The sequence below is a fragment of the Heptranchias perlo genome, chromosome 5, assembly GCF_035084215.1.
Source record: "Heptranchias perlo isolate sHepPer1 chromosome 5, sHepPer1.hap1, whole genome shotgun sequence".
NCBI lineage: Eukaryota > Metazoa > Chordata > Chondrichthyes > Hexanchiformes > Hexanchidae > Heptranchias > Heptranchias perlo.
Window position 1 is genome coordinate 113,599,024 of NC_090329.1, and position 26,142 is coordinate 113,625,165.

The 26,142-nt window shown below is 40.5% G+C and overlaps 2 protein-coding genes across 4 annotated transcripts in view; one reads left to right on the forward strand and one right to left on the reverse strand.

Moving 5' to 3' along the window:
* cdk19 (cyclin dependent kinase 19) overlaps window positions 1–4,790 on the reverse strand; it is a 272,731-nt gene extending 267,941 nt beyond the window's left edge. For both annotated transcript variants that reach the window (XM_067985049.1, XM_067985048.1), the window contains exon 1: window positions 4,442–4,790. In XM_067985049.1, coding sequence (XP_067841150.1) covers window positions 4,442–4,569 — 128 coding nt within the window. In that variant the 5' untranslated portion in view covers window positions 4,570–4,790. The remainder of the gene's footprint in view (window positions 1–4,441) is intronic.
* Window positions 4,791–5,368: 578 nt separating this feature from the next.
* The window catches only part of amd1 (adenosylmethionine decarboxylase 1), a 41,030-nt gene continuing 20,256 nt past the window's right edge, over window positions 5,369–26,142 (forward strand). The window contains exon 1 of one of the 2 annotated variants that reach the window (XM_067985050.1): window positions 5,369–5,696. In XM_067985050.1, coding sequence (XP_067841151.1) covers window positions 5,590–5,696 — 107 coding nt within the window. In that variant the 5' untranslated portion in view covers window positions 5,369–5,589. Of the gene's footprint in view, window positions 5,697–7,049; window positions 7,109–26,142 lie in introns of those variants that run through there. The other variant, XM_067985051.1, reaches the window with a different exon arrangement.

Here is a 26,142-nt window from a genome sequence, read left to right on the forward strand (position 1 = left end):
TGTAAACTGAGACACACAGAAGGGTGCCACAGCACCAAATAGGGCTACTCCCCAAACATACTCCACCTCTACCAGGAAATCATCTATGCTTTCTTCATCAAAGGAGGCAGCACTACCCAGGTTCCCATTGTCATATTTAATTTGTCAGATTTACTGCAGCCAAAAAATAGGCTAGCTTGAAGTGGGAGCTGCTTCCTTTAAAGAGCTCCTTTACTCTGGATATCCACTCCTCTGCCAAATAGTGCTCCCTGTACTTGTGAAAATGTGCTGAGAGCCTATTCTAATTTTATTCACGAGTTGACTTTGCTGAGTTGTGAGAGAAGTTGGCCTTCTTCTTGCGCAAAGTCCCACGAGTGCACAGCAATCCCAGCACATTTCAGCCAGGATTGCAGAATCATAGAATGGTTACAGCATGGAAGGGGGCCATTCGGCCCATCGAGTCCATACCGGCTCTCTGCAAGAGCAATCCAGCTACTCTCACTCCCCCACCCTTTCCTCAAAGCCCTGCAAATTTTTTCCCTTCAAGTCCTTATCCAATTCCCTTTTGAAAGCCACAATTGAATCTGCCTTCACCATCCCCTCAGGCAGTGCATTCCAGATCTTAACCACTCGCTGTGTAAAGAAGTTTTTCCTCATGTCGCCTTTGGTTCTTTTGCGAATCACTTAAATCTATATTCTCTTGACCCTTCCACCAATGGGAAGAGTTTCTCTCTATTTACTCTGTCTAAGCCCATCATGATCTTGAATATGTCTATCAAATCTCCTTGCAACCTTCTCTGCTGTAAGAACAACTCCAGCTTCTCCAGTCTATCCATGTAACTGAAGTTCTTCATCCCTGGAACCATTTTAGTATTTTCTTTCTGCACTCTCTCTAAGGCCTTCACATCATTCCGAAAGTGAGGTGCACAGAATTGGACACAAAACTCAAGTTGTGGCCGAATCAGTGTTTTATAAAGGTCATCATGACTTCCTTGCTTTTGTACTCTATGCCGCTATTTATAAAGCCCAGGATCCTATGTGCTTTTTTAACCGCTTTCTCAATCTGCCCTGTCACCTTCAAAGATTTGTGCACATATACCCCCAGATCTCTCTGTTCCTGCACCCTTTTTATAATTAATTGTACCCTTTAGTTTACATTGCTTCGTCTCGTTCTTCCTACCAAAATGTATCACTTCGCACTTTTCTGCGTTAAATTACATCTGCCATGTGTCCGCCCATTCCACCAGCCTGTCTATGTCCTCTTCAAGTGTGTCACTATCCTTCTCACTGTTCACTACACTTCCAAGTTTTGTGTCATCTGCAAATTTGGAAATTGTGCCCTGTACACCCAGGTCCAAATCATTAATTTATATCAAGAAAAACAGTGGTTCTAGTACCACTGGGGAACACCACTGTATACCCCCGTCCAGTCCGAAAAACAACTGTTCACCATTTCTCTCTGCTTCCTGTCACTTAGCCAATTTCATATCCATGCTGCCACTGCTCCTTTTATTCCATGGGCTTCCACTTTGATGACAAGCCTATTATGCGGCACTTTATCAAACACCTTTTGGAAGTCCATATACACCACGTCAACTGCATTGCCCACATCTATCCTCTCTGTTACCTCATCAAAAAACTCAATCAAATTAGTTAAACACACTTTGCCTTTAACAAATCCGTGCTAGCTTTCCTTAATTAATCCACACTTGTCCAAGTGGCTATTAATTTTATCCCGGATTATCATTTCTAAAAGTTTCCCCACCACCGAGGTTAAACTGACTGGCCTCTAGTTGCTGGGTTTATCCTTACACCCTTTTTTGAACAAGCAATTCTCCAGTCCTCTGGCACCACCCCCATCTTAAGTCCCAAACAAGGTTGCTCATGACTTTCATTCCCTTTCTTACTGCAGCACCAAATTCATCTAGCTTTCCACATACATTAGCAAAATCTTGTTTTGGAGTTCCAGAAACATTCAAACAGATCTAGTTTCTTCTGGTGTCTCTTCTGAAGAGACAAACAGAATAGAAGAAAAGCTTTTCCTCAAGGCTGTCCAAGGATCCTGTTCCAAGAACTGGACAAACATGGATTTACTCTCTACTCCTGGATGGATTCCCTGGTACCTACTTCCAGCAAAAAAAAAGAAGAGATATAAAGATAACCTGTATGGGTATATGTATAACAGTAGTGTTGTACCAATAGATTACTAACCTTTTTGTTAGAGCTGGTCTGTGTTGGGTCTCTTTGTGTTGGGTTTCTTTGTGTTCAGTCCCCTTTGGTCCCTCCTTACTTTCTGTACTTGGCTATTCTTGATACATCTAAGAGTAGTCTCCAACTAACTGTCATCAAGGCCTTCTTTTTATGTGAAGATTTTGCTGACCATTTCATTTTACTAAATTAGTTTGTTAGTTCCCCTCTGGTGGTGGCCATTGCCTTTTCGCGATCAATTTTGTCCTCTGGATGCTTCCTTTTTGGATTGTCGATTCCACTATTTCTGTCACTCTTTTTGATTAGACAAAGGTAATGAGATATTAAATAATTTCGAAGGGGGGAGTAATAGGACCTTTTCAAATCAGGAGGCATCCACTTTCGAAGTTACCCCTGCTTGGTCAAGTTTGTGCTAGAGATTAATACGGCTGTCTCTCGTTCCACCTATTCTTAGCACATGTGCCATTTCAATGCTTTTCCATTGAAATGAACAAGAGAAAAGTTAACATTTCTTGTGTAATAGATGGCAATTCTTCAAAACTTCCACTCAAGAGTTTGACAAACTAATAAATCTAAACTTACATTAGTTTGTACTCTTCCTTCCACTCCTCTTTTAAAGCACTGACTCAGGCAACATTCTTCCAGTAGTTTGCCCAAGATATTTAAATATGTGAGCCAAATCTATGAGTGTTGGCAGGTTAAATAATTACAGGGGCTTCAGAGCTGAGCCCAATTCTGTTCTCACTGAACATCCATATATGCACATTTTTCAGCAAGAACCATGATTAGTTTTTCTTTTCTCTAGCCCAAGAGCATAGAGGTCCATTGTAATAACCCTACTGCAACAAGCAAACTCGACACAAACCAGGTATTGAACCATGCACTTATTTTGTAAACATTACATACAGCATTTACACACTGAGCCATTGTGGTGCATCAGTGCATACACACTACAATTTACAAACTCCGCCAACCGTACACCCTCTTTTATACCTTTCAATCTTCTGGCTCTGAGGTTCAGTGCATTCCCATTCTCCATTCTAGCAATGGCGACAGAACCTTTAGATGCTTTAGCCCTACCCGCTAGAACTCCCTCCCTCTCCGCCTTCAAAAGCCTTCTAAAAACCCATCTTTTTAATGAAACTTTTGGTCACCTCTCCTAACTTTCCCACTAATGCTCAGCGTCCATTCCTTTTGTTCTCTGTGCTTTGGAATTTTTTTTTACATTAAAGTTGCTATATAAATGCAAATTGTTGTTGCTACTGGAAGCTCTAGTGTGTGCATGAGTGCTCTGGATACCTTCCAATACTGACAGGGACCACAGAACACATTGAAAGATTGGGGTAATTAGTAAAAACCAGTTATAATTTTAATTTTTGCAAATTTTCTTTTCAGAATATTAGTTTAGGTTGATTTGGCCTCCCTGAATTATTAGTGGCGTCTGTTCTGTTAGAAGCTCCTGCTGATGCAACCGCGTATTACTGGGACAGGTAACATCTTATTTTAAAATAGTACCACTTCATCTTGTACACATCTCATTTTGAAAATAAAAACTGTGGTTGGGAAACAAATAATTATTTCACACCATCTGAGCACTTACAGTAGACATATTATGTAGTCCAAGGCTCAGAAGGCAAGTATATTCTCTGTTATAATATAATTGCCAATTTAATGTGTGAAAATTAAGTGAACTTCTCTGTTGAGTCATATCAGGAAAATGTACACTGTGTGGGATTTAGTTTTGAAATCATTGTATTAATGCCACTGACAAACTACATTGTCATTTTGAAATCCCTTAATTTTACACTGCTAAGAGTTAGGGTTTCAAACTGATATGAAGCGTGGAAAACAAGCTTACATTTTTATTTGACAATTCCAAAAAGATGATGTAATCTTAAATTATGACAAGCATTGGTTTAATAGCTGATCGTCAGCAGAACATATACAAAATAACAAACTCTAGAACAAAAACCCCAAAATAGACTGTTTTATATCATACCAATGATGCTATAAATAAAGCTATAGTTTCCAAAACAAACGTATTAGGGTTGGAGGCCTTGGCCTGAAATAGACGGGTTACTAGCAGAAGTGTAAACACAAGGTGTTATGATATATTTACAAACCAGAAACATAAACATTGGTTTGTGCAGCACGTGAACCGAGTAACCCAGAAATGGGCTTTTTAAAAAAAACTCATCTAATGTGCAGCAACAGCATCCCCACAGAAATCAGTTTGAACGTATTAATTTCTTACCCATCTTTTCTTTTTGCTTTATAAACATGACCGTAGGTACCACGACCCACTTTGCAACCTTCATATTCAAACAGATCTTCCACTTTCTCTCGCTCGGCTGCTAGTTTCGTTTTAAAATCGTAATCCATCGTTGTCACTCCATAAATACATAAATAATTTATATTTTTTGAAAAAAATAAAATAAACGGGTTCAATTATTTAGTTTAAAGCACTGCTCATTTCGTGTTTTGGTCTCTTCCAACAAGTTCACACGGCGACATTTACGGTACGTTTGTTGTGTTGACGTTAGCACCATACAATGGCGACCCGCGAGGCATGCTGGTACATGTAGTCCCTTGAGTATCCGCTCCCGTTTTCCAGACGTAGTTGTGCCGTGGGAAAAACGACAACTCCCGTCGTGCACCCTCTGCGGACGGTCTGACCGTTTTCGGTTTGCAAAAGTCGAGATTGTTAGTCCGAGGAGGGAGGGAGGATACGTACAAGCGTTTCCTACATACTTTAGTAGAAATAATCAATTTAACCCAAAAATGAGATAAAATATTAGAATAATTACAATCCTATAAAGATTTTTTTAAATCCCATTTTTACTAGTTTGTATATTAAATTCCCGCCTTCTCCCAATGCTGCGGGTAGTCCGGGAAACATTGATTGATACTAAAACTAGCCAATCGCGTTATGCCTTTTTTAAAAAAAATTAAATCGAAGGTCCTTTATTTACTTTAAAGAGAAACAGATTCAAACTTCATTTTTTTTTGCTTTCAATTCGAGACCCGCCTCCGCCCGTTACGAACGGTTTTCTTACGCTCGAGCCGGCAGAGCGCGCTCAGTACTCTTCTCCGTTGATGACGCCACAGACCCACCATTATGCCGCCGGGAGGTGGGGGGGGCGAATGGGACGGAGGTTATAAAAGGGAAGCGCAGTGCACGGCACGGTGCTATTCACAGTATGGCCGGCGATATTAGCTAGCGGTCGCTCAAAGCAATTCTCTGTAAAAAGGGATTGGGCAAAGGAAAAGAAATAATAAAATCGGACTGTTAAGAACCCACTAAAACAGAGCAATTGAAACTAACTTATTCTAATTAAGCTTTTACCAGAAAAAAAAATTTTAAAAAAGTTTTTTTTTTCGTTTCGTGCGATTTGTTTCACGATGGAAAACGGTGCACACTTTTTCGAAGGTACCGAGAAGCTGTTGGAGGTGTGGTTTTCTCGGCAGGATACGTACAAGGGATCGGGAGACCTCCGGACCATTCCAAGGTAATAAATAGGAGGAACATTTTTGTTTAAATATATTTTTTAAAAGGGTGTGCCATTGATGGGATTTAGTTTTCTGGGGCCTTTTTTTAAAATTAAAAAAACGTGTTTAAACCAGGACACCCCACCCCAAGAGGGCGATTTAAGCCGCGGGGCCGTGAGTGCGAGCTGTGGCCTTTCCAAGAAAAAATGCGCCACAATATTTGAGGGAGAGACAGACACACAAGACAGCGCTTTGCAGTATCCCCGGATCCCCCCATCCCCTCCACTTGGCTCCCTTCTTTGACCTGTAAGGGGTTTAGAACAAAATAATTCACATGAAAGCAATCGAAAGGCTCACGGGTACAATAAAAACAAATGTAACCGAGATCAGTGGGTAAGGTGCATATGTTTTTTATTTTTTTTAAAGAAAATGAAGGCTCACGTCTTGAGTCGGGAAAGCGGCCGCATGGCGGGGATCTGCCTCTTTCCTGGCGTTTGCTGGGCTCTGGGATTTCACTGTAAAGTTAATTCCCAGTGTTAGTCGGGCGCGGTTTACATTGGGATGTTCTCATTTACCCACCCGCTTTATGTATCTATTAAAAACAAGTTGAGATGATGTGTGGTCGGTCATGCACAAGATGGTAGTCTCCCGTGTAAAATAACCTGCCTTCATGAGCAACAGGTCACCTTAAGCTAAGATCTGGATCTGGCGTCGGAGCAGCGACCTCATTCAAACAGCAGTTAAAAGGGAGGAGAATCCGCTGCTGCTTCCATATCCAGTCTAATTCCTTAATTACTTGTCTTCAAAATAACATACAGACCAGTCCGTCCCAGTTCCACCCCACCTACTGACAGTCTCCGTGTCAGGTGTGAAAAAAATGTCCGAATTTGTGTTCCATACTTATAAATAGTCTTTCTTTTTAATATATAATTAATTTTAGATGTTGAAAATGAGGCAAACTTTTGGTTCCGAATCAATTTCACGTGTGGAAGTATTTTAATAAAAAATGGGCTTTCGGTAGGAATGAAGATATTTTTTAATCAACTGTCTATGAATCAGGAAGTGAGCTTTAAAACTCCGTGCCCTGACTAGTATTGGGCGTGAATTTATCTATTACATTTCGGGCAGTCAGGTGAAATGTTGTCTTTTTTTTCTTAAATGGGGTGGTCGGAGACTTTTTGGAGCAGGTCGGAGCTGAGTCTGCGGCGACGACGTCTCCTCTCGCTTCGAAAATAATGGTTAATATTAAAGATATATCTCGAGTCGCGCTGTCTCCACGTCACATGAAGGATTTTAATCTTTAAACTGAGCTCGCTACTAACGCGTAAACTGTTTACTAAAAGTCAGGTTTGGTGAGTTTTTGAGGGGGAGGGTCAGAAATGCTGCCTGCATACGGATGTCTCCTGTTTCTGCTGACAGAATTATTAAAATTGTGAGCATTTTACTGTTTCCTCCGAATGACCAATGCAATGAATATTGTTTATGCTGCTTACAAATCAGGTCGAGGACAAAATATCCGAACTTTCATATTAATGTTTGCAGCGCGTTGATGCGGTGCCGGAGACCAGGCGATTTATTGGGAGGACTTGCTTGCAGCTTCTTTTTGGCGGGCTCATCACGTGTTTATGGCTGAACAGCCACTACCTATTTCCACCCCCCACCCCCCCCCCCCCCCCCCGAACGTGATATTTGCGCCGTTTCCAATCAATGGACATGAACAATCTGGAAATTGTAGCAACTGGTTTCTCCATTTTGGGGGGAGAAGGGCGGTGGGAAATTAGGCGATCACAATTGCAAGCGCCCTAGTTTTTTTCATATATCCTTATCTTCCTGTTTCTGGTGTTCGGAGACTTGCAGCGGATTCGTAGTTTAGCACGACGAAGTGTAAAACCTCGATTTACAGCGGTTGTCTCACGCTAAACGCGTGAGAGGATAGGAATTGTCGTTTTGACGTCGTCGAGGTGGCCATTTTTAATTTTTTTTAATAAACAGCTCCTTTCCCCATTCCTCAGGTTTGGAACCTCTGCTGTCTCCCACGCATACCCTTATTTTATATTTTAAAAAAGAGACGCCATTGTGAAAAGACTGGTACTCTATTCAGAACTGTCTGTCGATCAACATACTACCGCAGTGCTCAGCTCTTTGCAGTCAATCCATGGGCATGGCGCCCTCTCGTACCACTATGTGTACTTTGCTTTGCGTTGAGACTTGCTCTTGAATGTGTTGTCACGAATTACTCACTTCCTGGGGTTTTCATACTTGTAAAGGCACCAAGCAACGGTAACATTTGAGATGTGGAGGAAAATAAATGCGTGAACGGCAAGTTGCTCGCAAATTTTAAAATGGACGCAGTGTGTTGAAGTTGGGATGTAATTTGAAACTACAAAAGGCAACATAAAGATCGAATTTGCTTTATAAGAAAGATGCCGAAGAGTTCAATTATGGAAATATTGATCAGCAAAAAGCCATTTAGTTTAAAGTCATTGGTTCTTCAAAACTAACTTTTAGAAATTTGCACTAATGGCTTACTGAGCACCTATAATGTTGACATTCAGTGTTGCTGAGCTACGTATGGAGGATGCCAACAATCCTAGACGAAAGAAAGAACTTACATTTATATAGAGCCTTTTGCAACCTCATAAGTGCTTCAGCCAACGTATTACTTTTGAAATGTAATCACTTGTAAGGGCTGTGGTTGCTCAGTCATTGAGTATATTCAAGACTGCGACAGATAGATTTTTGGACACTAAGGGAAAGTGGAGTTGAGGTAAAAGATCAGCAATGGTCTTAATGAATGGTGAAGCAGGCTCGAGGGCCCGTATGGCCCACTCCTGTCTCTACTTATGTAATGTAAGGAAACGTGCCAATTTGCACACAGCAAGGTTCCACAAACAGCAATGATTTTTTTTGTCATATTGGTTGAGGAATAATTGTTGCTCAGGATGCTTGGTGGTGGTGGTGGGGGGGTAGAATCTCCAGCTCTTCAAAAGTGCCCTGAGATCCTTTGCGTCCACCTGCACAGACAGATGGGACCTCGGTTTAACATTTCCTCGTCCGAAAGACGAAGGAACCACACGAATTGCAACGAATCCAGCAGGTCATATGGTTGACTGTAATTGCTTTAATTGTATGTATTTGGGTAGATCCCTGATGGCTTCAGATAATACATTTTACATTGAGTAGAATGGGCCTATGCTCTTTGGAGTTTAGAAGAATGAGAGGTGATCTCATTGAAACATATGATTTCTGAGCGGGCTTGACAGGTTAAATGCTGAGGTTGTTTCCCCTGGCTGGAGAGTCTAGAACTAGGGGGCATTGTCTCAGGATAAGGGGTTGGGCATTTAAGACCGAGATGAAGAGGAATTTCTTCACTCAGGGTTGTGAATGTTTGGAATTCTCTACCCCAGAGGACACCGGATGCTGAGTCATTGAATATATTCAAAGCTGAGATGGGTAAATTTTTGGATTCTAGGGGAATCAAGCGATATGGGGATCGGGCGGGAAAGTGTTGAGGTAGATCAGTCGTGACCTCATTGAATGGTGGAGTAGGCTCAAGGGGCCGTATGGCCTACTCCTATTTCTTATGTTCGTGCTGAGTCAGAGATCTGACAAGGGTTATGCATCGCATTTGGACTTGGCAATTCTGGACTAAGTGGAGAAAAATAGTCAATGGTTTTTGCCTCTGATTGCTATTCAGTGGTCTCTTGCTGAAAAATATGCAAGTGTGGGCATTGGATATGGTTGAAGGTGCCTCCCTCCCATACTTGAATAGCCTATGAACGGGTTTTGGAGGGCTCTTGCTGCCTTTGGAACAATGTCCCAGCATGAAATGTTACCGTTCCAAGATTGGAAGAAAAAAGAACTTTGGAGAAATTTGGATTTGTGGGGTTCGCTCATGCCCCAAGTATTTATCTTAAAATCAGTGATTAGCTCATGTTTTCCTTACCCGTGGGCCCCACTGCTGCCCATCACAAATTTCAGCTAACAGTTTGAAATGTCCCCAGAAAATTCCACTATCCTTGTTGAGCTCTACTGGTTCCCTGTGCTGAGAGAATAGACTTTAAGATTCTCATTAAATCTCCTCGGTCTGTTGTCTTCTCTAGCCATATGCCTGTACTTGCAGCAACCGATCTTGACTACATTATTATCTACTCCACCATTGGAGGACAAGCATTCATGGGAGAATGCAAACCATGCCCCCAGCTCCCTGCATTTGCAGTGCTAAAAGGACAATCCCTTACGAACCTGTACAGTTTTTGGAAGTGTGAAACATAGGCAGGAATCTTGTTCAGCTATGATTGTATTTAATTTTTGGACAGTTTTGGATTTTGCTTTGGTTTATCTAGAAGAGGGGATAAGTTCTTGAGTTACACCTTTCTGCTCCAGTTGAGGTAGAAGAACAGAATATTTTTATTTGCATTATGTTCCAGGTCAAGTGTAGCATTTGTAAACAATCAAGTGTAGCATTAGTTAGATGCATGCTAAATGTCCCTCTGCTTGCAGAACACCAGTTGAGCAGATGTAACATCTGAAGTTCCAGCAGCAGCTTCCATTTAGCTGTTGAAGGGTACATAAAATCGGCGGCGCTAAGTTCTAACAGTTGCTGGAAGATATTTTTGTTAAACTAATGTGCTTCTTAATTTGTTCAGTCATGGTATGCAGTGGAGCTCAAGCTGCTATAGGAATCGTTTTCATTTCTGGGGAAAGTGGGGAAAACTGGCAGGGCTTTGTGTATTCAGACATACTGTACATACAAAAAAGACTGTCGAGCCCTCCCCATCTTGTCAATGGTGCAACTTTTTTTGTATGTTGTTCACTCTCCCCATTACCATTCTTGCGGGGGAGGGGGTAGGGAGAAAGAGACAGACAGAGAGAGGAGAAAATGTGGCTAATTGAAGACCTCAAGTTCCTCTGGACTCCCTAAGACAATTAAGCAAGCTCCAGGTGATCAATTGTCCATAGCTCCACGTAATCACAGCTAATGAGCAACTTTCTTATCACTGAAAATGTCTTTTACGCTCAAACTTACCATGTTCCCTTTTAATGAACTTTGATGTTAAATATTTAATGTTAAATAACCGAGCTCACCAGACCGTTCATTCCTTTGTCATTTAGAAAAAGAATCTCAATTACAGTACATCCCGTCTAAGCCTGAGTTTCTTCAAAATAACACAAAATATAACTTTTGTTCTCTATCCTAAAAGCTGTAACAATTCATATCATTCTAGTTGTTCTCATATTGTCTCTGGATCCTCTATACCTCATGCAGGGACCAAAACAGGATATACTAGAACATTAAAGAATATAAGTATAATACTCTTGGTTTTGTTCTCAAATAGTATTAGCAGTACAAATTAAAACCCCATTTGCTTTCCTTACACTGCTTGTGCAATTTTAATGAGCAGTCTGCTGTTCCCGATTCCTTATCTTCAGTGGGTGTCTCGCATGCTATTAGCATAACCTGGGTATCCTAACTCCAAGTGCATGACACTGCACTTGTTCACGTTAAATGCTATCTGCCCCATATGGGTCCATTCACCTAACTTATCTAAATCAACCTGCAACTTGTTGATTTGGTATGAATTGTTAACCCCCTTGTCCGTTTTGCTATTTTTTTGAATAGTGCTATGGAATCTTTTCCACCCACTTAAACAAACAAGCTGTTTAATGCCTCAGCCAAAAGATGACATTTCCAACAATGTGGTACCGCACTGAAATGTTAACATAGGTTTTGTTCTCAATTCCTCGAGTGGGGCTTGAGCCTTGGCCTTGTGAATTGGGAGAGTGCCACCACTGAAATGGCTGGAGTTTTATGCTGCTCTTGCCAAAAAGGTATCACTTACTTTTAATTCGGACAATTGTAAGTCTTTTTTGCTTTGGATAGTGGGAATAATTCAGGCCCTGTAAGTATTTTACATTCTTAAAATATTGGCCTTTGCTGTCTTTTGTAGCATTGGTCTAAGGATAATAGTGAATGTTGCTGATATTTCTCCTTTGGGATTCATTTTAAATCGTGGCATCTTGTTTAATTGCAACAGTTTAACAGAGTAAATTTGTATATCTTACACTTTTAGCCTTTGACTGGCACCCATTGTTTTGAACTGCTACTTGAATTTATAAGAAAAGGGTTGCAATCACTGATTTGTCTAGATGTTACTGAATACAAATGTGTTGGGCTGCAAGACTATTTTTGTTCAATGTTAATCATTGTGGTAATTGGCAGTAATGGTTGAAATGACTAACAACGTTTTGTAGTTGGCCAAAATGGCTTGTTTACTGGGCACCATTATTAATGGTGTACAAGTGGAAAAACTCGTGGTAGAATTCCACTGATAGGTGACTTTTGTACAGTAAGCTTCAGTTGAAATTAAAACGTTCTTTAAGTTTGTAGCTGAAGCAGAGGACTGCTAGAAGTGCATTTTGATAATAGGGAGCTCTTTACAAGTGTTCTTCAATAAACATATGTTGTTTCTGTTGGGAAGATTTTTGAATTTGTGATCTTGCACTTCTGGACCATTATTTTATGCAGTGTACACGGGCTCCTCAGTGTGGAACTGGATGTGGGCCATCTGGTTGCATACAAAATATGTTGTGGGAAAAAAATAAAACCAGTCCTGCTCAGAACAACATCTTAAAAGCCACCAATGGGAACTTACTTACATTATAGTAAAGGCAGAGTTGTGAGCTTTAAAAACCAACATTGGTATGACATTGTGAAGTTGTTTTGGTCTCTATATTGGATAAAACCAGAGATACAGAGAAACTAGAAATAGAGAAACTAGAAATAAATGAGGAGGAGAAATGGTACTAACAGAAAAGTTGTAATGCATAAAATAATAGAATTGAAGCAGAACAAATCTCTACACCCAGTTGGTTTCCACCTGAGGATATTAAAAGCCATAATGAATGAAATCGGGATACATCTTTTAAGTTCTTTGGATTTAGGTATAGTACCAGAGGATTGGAAGGTAGCATGGGTTACAAAAAACGTGGCTTGTCCCTGCCTTCTAACAACAGGCCAGTGAGTAATGGTGAAAATTGCAAGAATCCCCTATTAGGACCAGAACAAGTGAGTACTTTGGAAAATTTTACACTGGTTGGGAGAGCTGACATTGTTGTGAAAGGGAGAGGGTCGTGCCTAACTAACTTGAGAGTTTTCTGGTCTTAAGGGATTGATAGAGGGAGATTGATGGATATCATGAATGTGGATTTGCTACGGCTCTGCACAAGAAATTGACTAAATTTAAGGATATGGAATTAGAGGTAAACTTTGTGCAATGGAAGGAAATTGCAGGATAGGAGGCAGAAAGTTTGAATAAAGAGGATATTGTTCGAGTGCTGGGCAAGAACAAATTGGCACTGAGGCCCTATTTTTATCTTCGTAGTCTTGGGACTAGAACAAAGTATCCAGGTTTACAGGTGGTAGAGCTAGGAGGCACTTACAATTATTTGCTCTTTGCTTCACCATTTTATTTAAAAATGATAGATATAGCAGTTACACTGGATGCAAGAATGGCTAATGGGTATGTGATCTAAAAGTTTAAAGCGCCTGGGGAGAGTGGGGTCGATGTTGACGCCCAGCTTCTGGTTGCAAAAAGCCAAATGAGATGATGGGCAATACAGAATATAAAAGCAAGGAAGTGCTGCTGCAGTTATCCAGGGGAGTTGTCAGACCTCATTTGGAATATTGTTTAGTTTTGGGCACCCCTCTCTTCCCCTTCAGCTATCAGAAAATGTAAACAGTCTACTGTCAACAAGACACATGATCAGAGCTTTTCTGTTTTATCTTCAACACTCAAATTATGGGGAAAGAAACTGTCTTTCTGTGACAGCAGTTTGCAATTAGAACATTTCTATTTTCTATCAGGAAAGCCATCCGTATTCAAATCATTTAGCTTTTTAAAGATTTCAAATTATGATGAGGAAAGACACTTTCTCTTGCCTTAATACACTTTCTGAAATTTAAAGTATATAAAATTTTGAAACCAACAAAGGCTGCAACAGGTATGTAATTGGAATAATCTACCATGCTTATTTTCCCCCTCACTCTCTCATACCCACCTTTTTTAAAAAAAACTACTAAATATTAACTTTACCTCAGTAAAGCTTTTGAAAATTATTTATAATTTTGAAAAATATTTTTTTTTAGAGAAATTGACAGAAACATTATTATTTGGCTGGCTAAATGCTATTGATGCATTCTGGGAAATTTGCACACTGCATATCCTCACACTGCAGGATCTGTATTCAGTTCCTAAGTCATGCAGCTCTACACAATAATATCAACTCAAGTCCAGGATTTTGGGAGAGGCTGAAGCTTTTAAGTTTTCTTTAAAAATTTGTTCTCAGTATATCAGTGTCACTGGCAAGGCTGACACTTATTGCCTGTCTCCAGTTGCCCTTAAGGTGGTGGTGGGCTGCTGCCTTGAACTGCTACAGTCCATGCAGTGAAGGTGACCCACAATGATGTTACAAGATGTGACTATTCAGTGGGAAGGAAAAAAAATACAAAAATGTAATTGTTTTCTATTTTGGACATTAAGGGATAGAATTTCCGTGGAGGTTCTCCTAATCTGCTGTAACTTCAGAAGATCCATAGAAAACATAAATGGCCATGTAGCCAATTCTCCAGTTTTTGCCAGTTACAAACAGGAGAACCCCCCACCATGGAAATTACTGGTGCAGAAAATTAAGTTACCAAGAAAATTGCTGGCAAATTCTTTCTAGAAGCATTTTGATTAACAAAGTGTGATGGTGAAATGTTATCATGTGGGATTTTTCCTTTGTGATGTGTTGAATTACAGGTTTTCCATTATAAAAGCATGACATGGGAAATGTGGTTAAAATGTACAGGAAGTGCACATGTTTAAGACTTAATTTATGGATGTATATAAACTTCACTGCAGTGCATCTTTAGTTTTCCTCCCATCTGTAGAAATTGTATCATCTCTACATAGCAAAAAGTCTGTCTTCTACACTTCAAGGTACAATTTGGTAGTTTTTCCTCTCTTGAAAGCACTGGCCTCTATTGTAGTTCTTGGATGCTAATAGTCCTCTAGCTATGTTCAAGCGGCTATTTTTCATGCAAGACAAGACAGTGGATGAAGATGGCCAGTTCAACCAGGGAGGATGTCACTGTCTAGCTGTCCCATTCTGTGTTTCAGCATGATTTTTGAACACCTATCAAATCTGCTTTCCTAAAGTGCGGTGCCCAGAATTGGCCCATCAGGCTAGTCAATTTAGCCTCGGTGGTGGGGAAACTTTTAAACGATAATCTGGGACAAAATTAATGGTCACTTGGACAAGAGCGGATTAATTAAGGAAAGCCAACACAGATTTGTTAAAGGCAAATCGTGTTTAACGAACCTGATTGAGTTTTTTGATGAGATAACAGAGAGGGTTGATGAGGGCTGTGCAGTTGATTTGGAGCATATGGACTTCCAAATGACATTTGATAAAGTGCCACATAATAGGCTCGTCAGCAAAGTTGAAACCCATGGAATAAAAGGGGCAGTGGCAGCATGAATACGAAATTGGCTAAGTGACAGGAAATAGAGTAGTGGTGAACGGTTGTTTTTCAGACTGGAGGAAGGTATACAGTGGTGTTCTCCGGGGGTTGGTACTAGGATCACTGCTTTTCTTGATATATTTTAATGACTTGGACTTGGCTGTCCAGGGCACAATTTCCAAATTTGCAGATGATACAAAACTTGGAAGCGTTGTAAACAGTGAGGAGGATAGTGATTGACTTCAAGAGGACATGCTGGTGGAATGAGCGGATACGTGGCAAATGGAATTTAACGCAGAGAAGTGCAAAGTGATACATTTTGGTTGGAAGAATGAGGAGAGGCAATATAAACTAAAGGGAGTGCAGTAACTGAGTCCTGAGAGTATGTGTGCACAAATTGTTGAAGGTGGCAGGATAAGAAAGTTGTTAAAAAAGCATATGGGATCCTAGGCTTTATACATAGAGGCAGAGTACAAAAGCAAGGAAGTAATGATGAACCTTTTTTTAAAAAAAACTGGTTCAGCCGCAACTGGAGTATTGTCTGATTCTGGGCACTACACTTTAGGAAGGATGTGAAGGCCTTAGAGGGGGTGCAGAAGAGATTTACTAGAATGGTAACAGGGATGAAGGACTTGTGTGAATAGATTGGAGAAGCTGGGGTGGTTCTTCGAGCAGGGAAGGTTGTGAGGAGATTTCATTTGAGGTGTTCAAAATTGTGACAGGTCTAGACAGAGTAGATAAAGAGAAACTGTTCCCATTGGTGGAAGAGTGAAGAACCAGAGGATACAGACTGATGGTGATTTGCAAAAGAACCAAAGGCGACATGAGGAAAAACTTTTTTTACACAGCGAATGGTTATGATCTGGAATGCACTGCCTGAGGGCGTGGTGGAAGCAGATTCGATCATGGCTTTCAAAAGGGAATTGGATAAGTACTCAAAGGGAAAAAAATTGCAGGGCTATGGGGAAAGGGTGGGTGAGTGGGACTAGCTGGATTGCTCTTGCAGAGAGCCAGCACAGGCCAAATGGCTGCCTTCTGTGTTGTAACCATTCTATGTCACTAGATGACTAACTTTCCCCAGCCTGATTGTTGTATGCTGTGGGGTTTCTTAGATATTTTCTCAGGCCCAAGATGTGCCCAAGATCTAACTATTCAATAGCATAACTTAGTAGTGTAACGCTTGTGATCTGAACTTGATATTTGTGTCTTTCACGTGCCCTCGCATGCACTTTATTTAGTCTTTTCAAAGGTGGACTGAAACATGAGATGACACCAGGTACAAATTGTAAATTACTATTTCAGACAGCAAGTGAAACTAGAGCAATAAAAACAGATTCCACTTAGCTCGATCTCACTTCTCTCTCCAAGAATTCACCAGCTGGCCTATCAACCAAACTGACTATCCCTTCTCCCAGGCTTATTTGCTGATACCCTATACTGTTCCCAAGTGAATAGAATGGTCTTCACTGTGGGTGTGAATTTGTTTGGCCACCTAAAACAAGATGACTAATCCTCTGGTTTTAATGCAAATTCTCCAATGCCTGTGCCCTTTTTTAAAACTTTACAAATTCACTTTGTTCTAAAACACAACCCTTAAGCATAACTCCATGCTTTCCTTAAAGAAAAAAAATCAAAAAACATGCAACGTGACATTGCGACAAAGGCTGATTGCACTCCCCTAACCCCTTACTACAGAAGATTTTTGAATTTTATTATGTGATGCTATCTCTACTTCAACTGATGTCCATTTATCATGCATTTCTATATTAGCCTACAGGGGTCTTAGAGATGAATGTTGATTAACGTACTGTGAATGTCGGCTACTCTCAGCACCTAACTTCAGCATCTGTATTGATTGCCTCAGATCATTTCCAGCCACTGCCAGTTGTCTACCAGTATGGCACAGCATGCAATCCTGTGAAATTTGTTTACGAACATAAATAGTAGGAGCAGGAGTAGGCCATCCAGCCCCTCGAGCCTGCTCCGCTATACAATGAAATCATTGCTGATCTTCTACCCCAACTCTACTTTCCCACCTTATCCCCAGCAGAAGGAGTTGTGATAAACTCACTTGCTGGAAGACCATTCTGTCAGCAACAAAGCTCATTCATTCTATTGAAGGGATCTTAAATTTCAAAGACAAATGCATCTTCAGCTTCAAGCTGTGGACAACATCCAAGTTCAGGCTATGACTGCTGAGAAGTATAATCTTGGAGACACCAGCAAAACACCATTGTGTTTGTTCATAAGGCTGGGAATAAGTGTTGGAATAAGAATTAAGAGCAGGAGTAGGCCATACAGTCCCTCGAGCCTGCTCCGCCATTCAATAAGATCATGGCTGATCTTTGACCTCAACTACACTTTCCTGCCGATCCCCATAACCCTTGATTACCCTACAGTCCAAAAATCTATCTATCTCAGTCTTGAATATACTCAACTACTCAGCATCCACAGCCCCCTGGGGTTGAGAATTACACAGATTCACAACCCTCTAAGTGAAGATATTCCTCCTCATCTCAGTATTAAATGGCCGACCCCATATGCTGTGACTATACCCCCTCGTTCTGGACACTCCAGCCAGGGGAAACAACCTCTCAGCATCTACCCTGTCGAGCCCCCCATAATCTTTTTATGTTTCAATGTGATCACCTCTCATTCTTCTAAACTCGAGAGTATAGGCCCATTCTACTCAATCTCTCCTCATAGGGCAATCCTCTCATCCCAGGAATCAATCTAGTAAACTTTCATTGCATACCCTGTAAGGCAAGTATATCCTTGGGTAAGGAGACTAAAACTGTGTACACTACTCCAGGTATGGTCTCACCAAAGCCCTATACAATTGTAGCAAGACTCCTTACTCTTGTACTCCAACTCCCTTGCAATAAAGGCCAACCTACCGTTTGCCTTCCTAATTGCTTGCTGTACTTGCATGTTAACTTTGTTTTGTGGCCAAGGACACCCAAATCTTTGAACACCAACATTTCATTGAATTTTTTTAAAATGGTGAGAAACTGTTTTTCCATTCTTCCTACCAAAGTGAATAACCTCACATTTCCCCACATTATACTCCATCTGCCACCTTCTTGCCCATTCACTTAACCTGTCTATATCCCTTTGCAACCTCTTTGTGTACTCCTCACAGCTTACTTTCCCACCTAGCTTTGTATCATCAGCAATCTTGGATACATTACACTTGGTCCCTCCATCAAAGTCATTAATATAGATTCTAAATAGCTGCGGCCCAAGCACTGATCCTTGCGGCACCCCGCTAGTTACAGCCTGCCAACCTGAAAATTATTCCTATTCTGTTTTCTGTCCTTTAACCAATGCTCTATCCATGCTAATATATTGCCCCCAACCCCATGAGCCCTTATCTTGTAACAACCTTTTGTGTGGCACATTATCAAATGCCTTTTGAAAATCCAAATATACTACATCTACAGGTTCCCCTTTATCTACCCTGCTAGTTACATCCTCAAAAAACTCTTAATAGATTTGTCAATCACGTTTTCCCTTAAAACCATGTTGACTGTGCCTAAATCATATTTTCTAAGTGCTCTGTTACCACTTCCTTAATAATGGATTCCAGCATTTTCCTGATGACTGATATCAGGCTAACTGGCCTGTAATTCCCTATTTTCTCTCTCCCTGCTTTCTTGAATAGTGGCGTTACATTTGCTACCTTCCAATCCACTGGGACCGTTCTGGAATTTAGAGAATTCTGGAAGATCAAAACCAATGCATCCACTATCTTTTAAAACCCTAGGATGTAGGTCATCAGGTCCAGGGGATTTGTCAGCTTTTAGTCCTATTAATTTCTCTAGTACTCCTTCTTTACTAATTATTACTTTAAATTTCTCGCCCTCATTAGACCCTTGGTTCCCCACTTTTTTTTGTCTTCCACTGTGGAAGACATGTACAAAATATTTGTTTAAGTCTCTGCCATGTCCATATTCCCCATTATAATTTCTCCCGTCTCAGCCTCTAAGGAACCCACATTTACTTTTGCTACTCTTTTTTACATACTTGTAGAAGCTCTTACAAACTTTTTATTTCTTGCTAGTTTACTCTCCTGTTTTCTCCCTCATCAATTTTTTGGTCAGCCTTTGGTTTCTAAATCTCAATCCTCAGGCTTACTACTTTTGGCAACATTATAAGCCTCTCTTAATCTAATACTATCCTTAAGTACTTTAGTTAGCCATGGATGGATCACTTTTCCCCTGGAGTTTTTCTTTCTTAATGGAATGTATGATTTGTTGAGAATTATGAAATATTTCTTTAAATGTTTGCCATTACTTATCTACTGTCATACCTTTTAATCAAATTTCTCAATCGACCTTAGCCAACTTACCCCTTATACCTATGTAATTGACTTTAAGTTTAAGACTTAAGTACGTTGCCCTCAAACTCAAATGTGAAATTCATCATATTATGATCACTCTTCCCAGAGGATCCCTTACTATGAGATCTCATGGAGTTTATAAACTGTAACTCCAGTTATGAAACTCTGTAGTCTAAGCTCAGCAGTTGATCCAGTGCCAACAGGCGATGAGATCCCATGGTGACGACAACAACTTGCATTTATGTAGTGCCTTTAGTGTAGTAAAACATCCCAAAGCGCTTCACAGGAGCGATTATCAAACAAAATTTGACACCGAGCCACATAAGGTGGTATTAGGACAGGTGACCAAAAGCTTGGTCAGAGAGTTAGGTTTTAAGGAGCACCTTAAAGGGGGAGAGGGAGGTGGAGAGGTTTAGGGGGGGAATTCCAGGGCTTAGGGCCCAGGCACCTGAAAGCACGGCCACCAATGGTGGAGCGATTACAATTGGGGATGTGCAAGAGGCAAGAATTGGAGGAATGCAGATTTGAGGGTTGTAGGGCTGGTGGAAGTTAGAGATGGGGAGGAGCGAGGCCATGGAGGGATTTGAACACAAGGATGAGAATGTTAAAATTGAGATGTTCCCAGACCGGGAACCAATCTAGGTCAGCGAGCACGTGGGACTTGGTATGTGTTAGGATATGGGCAGCAGAGTTTTGGATGAGCTCAAGCTTAGGGAGGGTGGAAAATGGGAGGCTGGCCAGGAGAGCATTGAAATAATCAAGTTTAGAGGTAACAAAGGCATGGACGAGGGTTTCAGCTGCAGGTGAGCTGAGACAGGGGCGGAAAAGAGTGATGTTATGGAGGTGGAAGTATGCGGTCTTGATGAAGCGGCTATGTGGTCGGAAGCTCAACTCTGTTAAATAGGATGCCAAGTTTGGTCTGGATCTGCCTAAAGACAGTTGCCGGGGAGAGGGATGGTGGGATCTTAACAGTAAACTTGGGTATTGATTGGCTTCAGCTGAAATTCCTTGTTTTTATTTTGTTAGCTCAGGCGTTTGGATATGAAGGAGAGGATAATAACCACCCACTCTGATGTGTATGTTCAGGTTCTGGCCATATTACCTTTGATTACTTCATAGGCTTTAGCAGAGTCTCATTTTTCAGAGCTCTAAATTCAGTGCAAACTCCAGATATCAACTTGTTGAATATGTACTACACATGCTTCCCAGTTTATATCTCCCATGTCTGTGAGCTTTCACAAGATCAGTATGAGAGCTTGGGTATGATTCCATGACCACTGGTTCCCTACCTTTTCATATAGCATGTGGGTGATTTTCTGTTATGGTTTTCTTGGTACATGAACAATGCAGGGAGAAGCACTTGTACTCTCAACAAAAAATGTAGACGGTGCTCTTGTTGCAGGGCACGCCACATGCCAGACTCATTTAGTAAGTTTATTCCTGAGCAAGTTATTCAAATAAGAGCTTTAACAGTTTAGGCTGTGATGCAGGGTAGTGTTGAAATTAATACAAAAGAGGTACAATACTGCAGCATTATCGTGGATGTCATTGATCAGGACCAGATCTAAAGATTGATTATCTGTGCTGAGTTGGTAGGTTTTACCAACTTATGGTATAATGCCAGTGTTGCATAGGATAAAAATCAGCTACAGCTTCTTCTGTTCTGATTACTATCCAGTGATAACTACTGGAAAGTGTATGTGTGGTTATTTGGTGAGAGCAGGATTGGAGTTGGGGTGATCAAGAATGGTCTCTTTGACAAATGACCACTTGCAAAAGATGTGACTAGTGCCCCAGCAGAAATCAATATCTTAAGGAGAGAGAGAAAGTCGATTTTAAAAAAAAATCGGCCAGGCATGCCAGTGAAAGAAGTGTTTGCTGTTAAAATACACTGTTTGGCTGCAAACCCCACCTGCCCCCAACTCATTGGCTGTTGTATCAATCGACATGCCGATGAAAGGGAAAAGTAAATGCTAAAATGTGGGCAGGATTAAAGCCAAATGGTTTGGCTTTTTGGTTTTGGCAGACATCAGTATTACATTAAAATATCTGGAGTTAAGTCCAAGTTTGACTTGGAAATGCTAGAAACTGGATTAAATGGATTTAACTAGCATTTTTTGCCCCGGTAACTGCTAAATTCTTAATTGATGACCACACAGCCTTGAGATGCTTTTGAAGATTTTTGTCTTTCTGGTTAAATCATAGGGATTAATTAACATTACAAAATGTTTGGGCCGCATCAGCCTGTTAATCAATGGTTTTTGGGAAATATTTAATGATGGTACCTCCTGAGATACTGCTTCCTTCTTGGAAATCGAACGTGTACTGTGAAGGTGTTCTTTTAACTTGAATATTGTGATTGCACATTTGGCTTGAATGGATTTATTTTGATTCTATGCAGATGTGCAAAATATCGGAAGAAAAATCTTTATTTGCTCCCTTCATTACCATCAAACATGATTCTCCTTTTATTATATGCACTTAAACCCACCAGAGAAATTGGCTTTGTGTTAGTATAAAATAGTTCTTGTTTGTTCATTCACTTCTGTTTCTAGCAAGAACATCATCTTACATTGTGCCAAAGATTTCATTTATCATTACATAAATGGGAAGTGACTTCTTAAACAGTTTAATGTGCAGGATTCTTGGAAGAAATTGTTGCCTTTTTAGTCCAAATAAATTTAGATTTCTGGAACTATTTAAATCGTGTTTTATTTAGTAAGATAACTGAATTGGATATTCTGACACGGTGACGGGAATAAAATACAACTGTTCATAAAGCACTGGTTAGACCTCATTTAGAGTACTGCGTTCATTTCTGGGCACCGCACCTCAGGAAGGATATATTGGCCTTGGAGGGCAGATTCACCAGAGTGATACTTGGGCTAAAAAGAATAAATTATGAGGACTGGTTGCAAAGACCAGGCTTGTATTCCCTTGAGTTTAGAAGATTAAGGGGTGATCCAATTTAAGATTATTAAAGGAGTTGATAGGGTAGATATGGAGAAACTATTTCCTCTGACGGGGGACTGCAGAACAAAGGGGCATAACCTTAAAATTAAAGCTAGGCCATTCAGGGATGATGTCAGGATGCACTTCACACAGAGTAGTGGAAGCCTGGAACTCTCCCCAAAAAAAGCTGTTGAGACTAGGTCAATTGAAAATTTCAAAATTGTGATTGACATTTTTTGTTAGGCATGGTTATTAAGGTTTACGGAACCAAGGCAGATAGATGGAGTTAAGATACAGATCAGCCTTGATCTAATTGAATAGCAGAACAGGCTTGAGGGGCTGAATGGCCGACTCCTGTTGCTGTGTTTATTGCTGCACGTTTTTGAACATTATATAACAAGTGCTTTCCTTGTCTGATTGCTGAGTCCTGATAGAGTAAGACATTCATAGAAATGTTTCATTTCCATGAAATAAGAAATTGCATCTTGGTAGTGTGGGGTTTCTGTTACTATGAAGCCAGAAAGTATTTGGCTTTGGATTAGATGAGTAAACTTATTTTCCTACCAACAGGTTTCTGATTACTTGATTAGAACACTGGAAAGGAATGGCATTAGATGCTTGACAACCTGTTCTCAGGATAATGTCCTCCATTAAGCAGAACATCTGCCATACTAACTTACTACCTTTATCCCTTCTAACAATGTTCTGTGCCCATAGTCATCAAATAACATTAATACTTTCTTTCCCCTGGAATATCAGGGAGATTCTAGCAATAAGGCCCAGAAGGTATTGACTGATGTGCTGTAGACCAGTCAACAACTGAGTGTTTCATTCAACTAAGCGTGCCAATGAGAGGTATTAGTGAAGAATTGTCAATGAAATACAAGCTGCACAATGTTAATTTTGCCATTGAAAGTACTTAATATACACAACACTGAAATCCTATTAGAACCAATTACAAGTTAGAATGCAGGCATTGCTTGCGCATGACCTGTGGATGTGTAGCTCATGACAATTGTCGTTTTACATGTACAAGTAGGCAGGCTTGAAGTCAATAGCTTGTATCTGTATTTGATTCCCCTCCCCCCCCCCCCCCCCCCACCCACCTCTTGGTTTGACAATACCTTTTTCACTTTTTTAAGAAGTCTGATAATTCCTGTAATCGTGACCTGAACAACTCTGCTTATATTTGGAATACTTATTTTGTCACATTTGGGTAGACAGAGTTGGAATGCCTTTTTTAAAACAAAGAAGTTGCAATTGCTGTGAATTACTGATAGTCTTCAGATTTTACAAAGATAGTTAATTTTATTTTAAACTAAAACCAGAATTGCAATGCTTACAACCTTTCCTCACTTTAATACTGTGACTCAAAACCTTTGGGTGGTGGGGGGAGACGGAATTTAAAACATTGGAACATTCCTGGGAGAACCATCAGTGCTGAAGACAGATTGCAGCACGTGCTTAACTCCAGATGGGCAGAAATGATATTGCAGACCCTAGTTTCAAAACCAATACATCTTAGTTACATGTATAATTTTTAGAGGATGTGTTGTCAAACTCCCCAGTGCTTTCCCAGATGAATTTGACTTGTATTCAGGGAGGAGTCAGCTTGGCGCATCGAGGAACCAGTTCCACGTTCGGAGATAGTTGTGGAAGGTGACTGAGTCCAGGAGTTGTTAAGGGACACTATCAATGGGCACACTACTGGAAATTGCCCAGTAGAAAATAGAGCCATGGATGCCTCCTCCAAGTCAGAAATCATTCTGAAACAATCATAAATAGGGGCAGAAAGCAACAACAAAAAAGACTAGTGTCAGTTGGCACCTGGAGCAGCAGACAAGTTAATGTTAACATCTGAACCCCATTTAGTGTGGTATAGATCAGACATGCAGATGACACAAAACTTGGAAGGGTAGTGATAGACTTAGAGAATGTAGGCAGGCTGGTGGCATGGGTGGACACGTGAAATTTAACGCAGAAAAATGTGAAGAGAGAGGCAATATAAACTAGAGGGCACAATTCTAAAAGGGGTACAGGAACAGAGATATCTGAGGGTATATGTACACAAATCGTTGAAGGTGGCAGGGCAGGTTGAGAAAACGGTTAAAAAAGCATATAGGATCCTGGGCTTTATAAATAGAGGCTTAGAGAATAAAAGTATGGAAGTCATGACGAACCTTTTATAAAACACTGGTTTGGCCACATCTGGAGTATTGTGTCCAGTTCTGGGCACTACACTTTAGGAAAGATGTGACAGGCTTAGAGAGGGTGCAAAAGAGATTTACTAGAATGATTCCAGGGAAGAGGGGCTTCAGCTACGTGAATAGACTGGAGAAGTTGGGGTTGTTCTCCTTGGAGCAGATGATTGCGAGGAGATTTGATAGAGGTATTCAAAATAATGAAGGGTCCAGACAGAATAGAAAGAGAAACTGTTCCCATTGGCAGAAGGGTCAAGAACCAGAGGGCATAGATTTAGGTGATTGGCAAAAGAACCAAAGGTGACACTAGGAAAAACTTTTTTACACAGCAAGTGGTTAGGATCTGGAATGCTGTCAGAGGGGGTGGTGGAGGCAGATTCAACCATGGCCTTCAAAAGGGAACTGGATAGGTACTTGAAAGGAAAAAAATTGCAGAGCATTGGGGATAGGGCGGGGGAGTGGATTGCTCTTGCATAGAGCCGGCGTGGACTTAATGGGCCGAATGGCGGCCTCCTGTGCTGTAACCTTTCTATGATTCTAGTTCAAATTACAGTTTCATGCGAAAGCACACTGTTGTAGAAAGACTATTTGCAGCTTCAAGCAGAAGGAATGGTAGCTCTTTATTTTTCTTTGGAAGAATGCTGGGGTGGTTAATTTTTTTTTAAAATCCTGGTCTTTACTGAGTTAGCTGATTTCAGCTGGGTAACAATAGGGGTACTATAATTGGTCACATTACACCATAGGCTAGGGAGGTGAAAAATGATCCAAAGTTCCTGCTCATAATTGTTGTCCAATTGAGTGTTGCTGAAAAGCAGATGTCATGTGGGGAAAGACTTCAGTTTGTGCACCAATAATCAAATGCCCTGCCAGTATTCACTGTTGAGTGTGAAGAGCGTCCACTTATGACATATTAGAGAGCACCTGATGCTCATGGAACCCTACTCCCCCTAAGGGGAGGAGGGGGGGAATTGATCTTTTGACTATTCTGGGAGATATAATTTTACTGTAAGTCTATTGTGCCATTGAATTAAAATTCTAATTACTGCTCTTGTATGTTACCAAATGTGTTTGGTGAGAACAAGTTCAGAACGTCCTCTAATTACAATGTGAATGTTGGATAGATCTATGTAATGCATTTGTTAAAGTTGAAACTGATCTTATTGTTCAAATGCTATTCCAGTTGAATAGTGCAAATCCTGAAGTACTGAAAAAGCACTTATGGAGCAAATCAAGCAGTATAAGTTACCATCTAGAATAGAATGCATCTGTGTGGTATGCGTATGACAGATTATCAGAAAATTTAAGATGTTCCCCCTATAGCCCCTTACCCAGTATAGAAGGTGTTTAGTCAAACTGTGCAGCATTACCTTTTTTTAAGATGTTCTGTTGTGCAAAGCTTGAAGCATATTAAAATGCTTAATTTGGAGTATCACTCATTTTAGTAGGTTATAATTGAAATGTAT